The 4,244-nt window shown below is 45.8% G+C and overlaps 1 protein-coding gene across 2 annotated transcripts; it reads left to right on the top strand.

The window, feature by feature from the left end:
- Window positions 1–2,337: 2,337 nt before the first annotated feature.
- Window positions 2,338–3,807, top strand: LOC119305254. 2 transcript variants are annotated; one of them, XM_037581826.1, is made up of 3 exons: window positions 2,338–2,601; window positions 2,787–2,897; window positions 2,987–3,807. In XM_037581826.1, exons 2-3 carry the CDS (start codon window positions 2,817–2,819, stop codon window positions 3,527–3,529), a joined length of 624 nt encoding a protein of 207 aa, XP_037437723.1. In that variant the 5' UTR covers window positions 2,338–2,601; window positions 2,787–2,816; the 3' UTR covers window positions 3,530–3,807. The 2 variants fall into 2 exon arrangements, with proteins under 2 accessions (XP_037437723.1, XP_037437722.1); XM_037581825.1 differs by having other exon boundaries at window positions 2,784–2,897.
- Window positions 3,808–4,244: the final 437 nt, after the last annotated feature.

Here is a 4,244-nt window from a genome sequence, read left to right as displayed (position 1 = left end):
GCCACCTATTTCGTTTGACAAAAAAATCTTAATCCTATGTCGAATGTGGAAGAGTGGGTTGGGGAGGGGTAGTGCCATTTTGGCATGAACAAATAGTCGAATGTGACCTCCTATTCCACACATTTTTGGTTTGCCAGCGTGGAAGAGTGGGTTGGGGAAGGGGTAGTGCTTAACTATTCGACTATTTGGTTATGCCAAAATGACACACTTGATACTGATAATTAGAGTACATATTTAAGTGCTTTAAGGGTTTTAGGGTTTCGGGTTTAGGCTCGGTTCATGGAGAATGGTGGACTAGTGCATGGTCAAGGTCCCCAGGTGCTAGCAAAAGAACTCTGGATTCCCCATTCATACTGGCTGTTAGGTTTATTTGGTGAGAACATAATAGCAGAGTCTTTGACCAAACCTACACTTCAATTCATGGGCTTCAGGACAAGATCAAAGCGGAGGATAAGCCATGGATTATTGTGTGCATAGATTGGATATTTGTGCATGGTAATGTGGATTTTTTGGGTCATATGATCCATGGTTTTGCTTTTGCTTTCTCTTTCTTTTTCTTTGTGTTGGCTAGTGTTGTGGAGAATTTTTATCGGGGTTTTGCTCGCTATAGCTGTCTTCCTATCTATATGTTCCTCGTGCCTGGATTGATGTATATATTTAAGTGAGTTAAACTTCAAGTTAATCTTCATAAATTGTTGAATTTGTGCATCTTAATTTTCATGTTAGCCCCTCTTTGTCGTATGTGTAAGCTCAGTCACTGACTCCTCCAACCATTGCCCTCAAGTACCTTATAGGGGGTACGTAGTCAGGATCCTTATAGGGGGTTGCGCAAGAATTGTTTTGTGTCTATAATAGTAGTTAACAATGCATCTGTTATAGACATTTCTTTTTCTCTTTGTAGCCTCAAATAAACATATTTTTTATGAAAATTACATGCACTTAGTAAGAATGCAAATATAAATGTACAAACTATTTCATAATCTTCTAAAACTTTTAAATGATGTTTTCAGTCATTTTGCAAATGGGACCCGAGAGACCAGGGCCCGTTTTGCAGTTTCGGAAGATAGCCCTCAGTAAAATCAAAATGCTTTGCTGGTGAGGGACAAGTTTTATCTATCTATCCATCCATGTTTAGCCTTTGCACTAGGGAGAAGACCCAAAGAAAGCCGAGAAAGCTGGAGTGCCTCCCTCTGGCCCCCACCGCGCCGTACGGCTGCGCCTCTCTCCACCGGCAAAGCGTGCTCCATTGTCTTGTCCCTTGGACTATCCGTCCCCTTGCTTAGGCTTTTTAATCAGTAGTATGCTCCTATTAGCAATACTAATCACTGTTGTAATGCTAAGCAACTGCCTGAATATTGCATTTCTTTCTTGGTTTGGCCTTCGGTGAAGACATTTACCTACTCCCAAGTAATGTGGCTGATGAAGCAAACCCCTATAATTAACTGAAATATATTATGCAAAGCCAAACTTAATAGTAGTACCAGTGCAGACATGCATGCATGCTTTGATGCTTCCTCTGCAAGGGATGTGTCTGCATCAGCCTTTATCTTCTCCTTCATCTCAGTTTCTGCCTGCCTGCTTGGTTTTCATGCAATGCCAACACACAAACTGTTGCTACCATCCTTGAAAATAGCCTTTTGATTTGTCAGGACAGGAGGCGCCATGCCATGCAACAGTTGGGCAAGAACCTGTCTGCATGCCCCTATATCGTATACTAGATCTCCATGCAATTGATATACAGCAAATATATGCAGAGATGTCAAATGTACAGTGCATGTGGGGGTCAATAGTTAATACAGGTAGTAGGACAAACACATGTACATACAATGTGCATCATCCAGGCCAAGTGGATATATGAACTCAATTATGAATCATACCATGTAGGACCTTTGCTTGTTTTCAGTGACAATCTGACAGCTCCATCTTACTAGGTTGTTGCTTGCTTGCTTGCTTGTTTGCACATACATACACAAAGTTCCAAAGCTATACTAGTACTAAATGGAGCTGGAGGCTGAAGCAATGCATGGTACATGCATATCCATATCCTGCATTTGGGCATGCCAATGATCAGGGCAACACCATGCATGTCACATGGAAACATTTGTATAGTTTTGCATCACACACAAAGTGCACACGCACTGTTTGAAATGCACTCCTCCTCCTGAGCTAGTAGGAGCACTGTTAATTAATATTAGCAGCAGTTTCTGCAGGTTGGGCCAACCCAAGATTAAACAAGACTCTTGCAGGGGCTGTCTGCTCTTGGAGGGGCAGTGCCTGGCCGTCCTTCATGCAAGTGCGTGCCACTGGGTCTCTTGTTGCTTGGCATGCCAAAAAGGTGGGCTGCCAAAAGCAAAAATATGTGTCTACCTAGTGTCCAGTGACAAGCATTCGCCATTGGAGGCAGCCAAGCAGCTGCTTCTGCGTTTATAAATGAGCACCTCCCTGCAACTGCAACTTCCATTCCCAGTTTGAGCATCAACACCTGATCTTTAGTCTTTCCTCCGTTCTATCTTGCTTGTCCCTTGCAAGTTTGAGTGCAGAACGAGCTGAAGAGAGCTAGATAGACAAGGGAGAGGACAAGTTCTTGGCTTATAATTACAGGTCAGTTACTTCTCTGTGGTCAGATCAATATTTGTCAAACATGCTGTTTGCATCTCTGGCACAGTCAGAGGTTGTTCACCATCGTGAACCATGTTGTCAAGCATGACCAGAGTTCCTTCCTTCAGATAGATAGATGCTTGCAAGTCTTTGAAATTTTAAATAAAGTTTCTTCTACATTTCAGCAGGTTTAGAGCAAGTTTTGAGTTTGAGGAGAGATGGGCAAGCTTGTGAGGCAATGTGACATGGAGGTCATGAAGATGGCCATGCTCAAGCACGAAGAGACCTTCAGGCAACAGGTAGCAATTAATCTTCTTCACTTCTTCTTCACCATAGCAAACTGTTGCGTGCTATGAACTGCTAATTTATTGATAATCACCTTGCGGAGGTTCACGAGCTACACCGCCTGTACCGCATCCAGACACAGCTCATGGGGGGCGACCTGAGCACGCGCCGGCAGCCGCGGCGGCGCGGCAACAAGCAGCCACGCCGGGCGCTCAACCTGCAGCTCCCCGCCGACGAGTACATAGTCGGAGCCGCCGACGAGGACGACGACGGCTGCGGCACCGGAGCAGAGCTGGAGCTGACGCTCGCCGTGGGAGGGAGGAGGACCGGCTCCGGCACTTCCCGCAAGAACAACGTTAGCAAGAGAGGACATGCCAAACACGACGGCGCCGGCGGCTTCTCCTCACCCTTCGCTTCCGACTGCTCCGGCGGCACGAGCCTCTCGTCGTCGCCGCCGTCGTCGGCCGAGTACTCGGAGAGCGCCTTCGGGGTGGCGCTCCACGGCGGTTACCCGGGGGTGGCCGCGCCTCCGCCGCCATGCCAGAGAGCCATGACATTCGACCTCGGCGTGGCGGAGGCGATGAAGCAGCACCAGTCGCCCTGGCAGCTGGTGCAGTGCCAGTACCTCAGCCTCAGGATGACATGAATGAATCAACTCCTTCGAAGCTCGTTGATCATATATATCATCATCATCCAAGCCATGGCCATGGCATGATCGCATCGTACTACTTAGTAGGTTGTGTTGCATTGTAGAAGCAGTAGCTATGGAGTATTCCTTATCTTTTCTTTCCTTTTTTGCTGTTGCTTAGATGCGTGCCATTGATGGAGCTTGGGGAGGATCGAGTTCTGAATTCCGATCCTGATCCCAAGCTGCTAATTGCTTAATCATGACAAATGAGTGCATGCTGATTGATTAGTCATCGATGTTCAGAGCTGAGACTGGTGTGAATTGATGAATAATATGCCATGTTCATGATTTGTACTCCATTTTTTGATGCTTGCATGCATGCATGCAAAGGTTCACAGGGGAAAGGTCAATTGCAGTAAAAAAAAGGTGATAATCAGAGGAACAGAAGTGCAGAGAAACTAGTAGAAAGCATGAAAAGTGAATAGTGGTACATAGGGAGAAGGAGGCTACGTTTACAGTGCAAAAGGTTGCCGTTGTTGATGGACAATGGATGTGGTCATGAAGACTTGCAAATTAACATGGAATTCAGATGTTTTGAACAGAATTACAAAACGGTGGAGATGAAGTCATGGAGGAGTAGGTCCTCACTTTTTGTCTCTCTCTCATGACTGATATCCTGATGGAACTTTGAAGGCAGAAACAAAGGAAATGTGCATTGACGCATGCATGCCAA

This window comes from Triticum dicoccoides, chromosome 5B (genome assembly GCF_002162155.2).
Source record: "Triticum dicoccoides isolate Atlit2015 ecotype Zavitan chromosome 5B, WEW_v2.0, whole genome shotgun sequence".
Taxonomy (NCBI): Eukaryota; Viridiplantae; Streptophyta; class Magnoliopsida; order Poales; family Poaceae; genus Triticum; species Triticum dicoccoides.
This window is presented reverse-complemented; position numbering and strand designations above follow the sequence as displayed.

Bases quoted from the DNA above. Each gene is read 5' to 3' on its own strand.
- LOC119305254 (XM_037581826.1), top strand. From the start codon at position 2,817: ATGGGCAAGCTTGTGAGGCAATGTGACATGGAGGTCATGAAGATGGCC. The intron at 2,898-2,986 runs GTAGCAATTAAT...CACCTTGCGGAG, and splicing joins AAGAGACCTTCAGGCAACAG to GTTCACGAGCTACACCGCCT.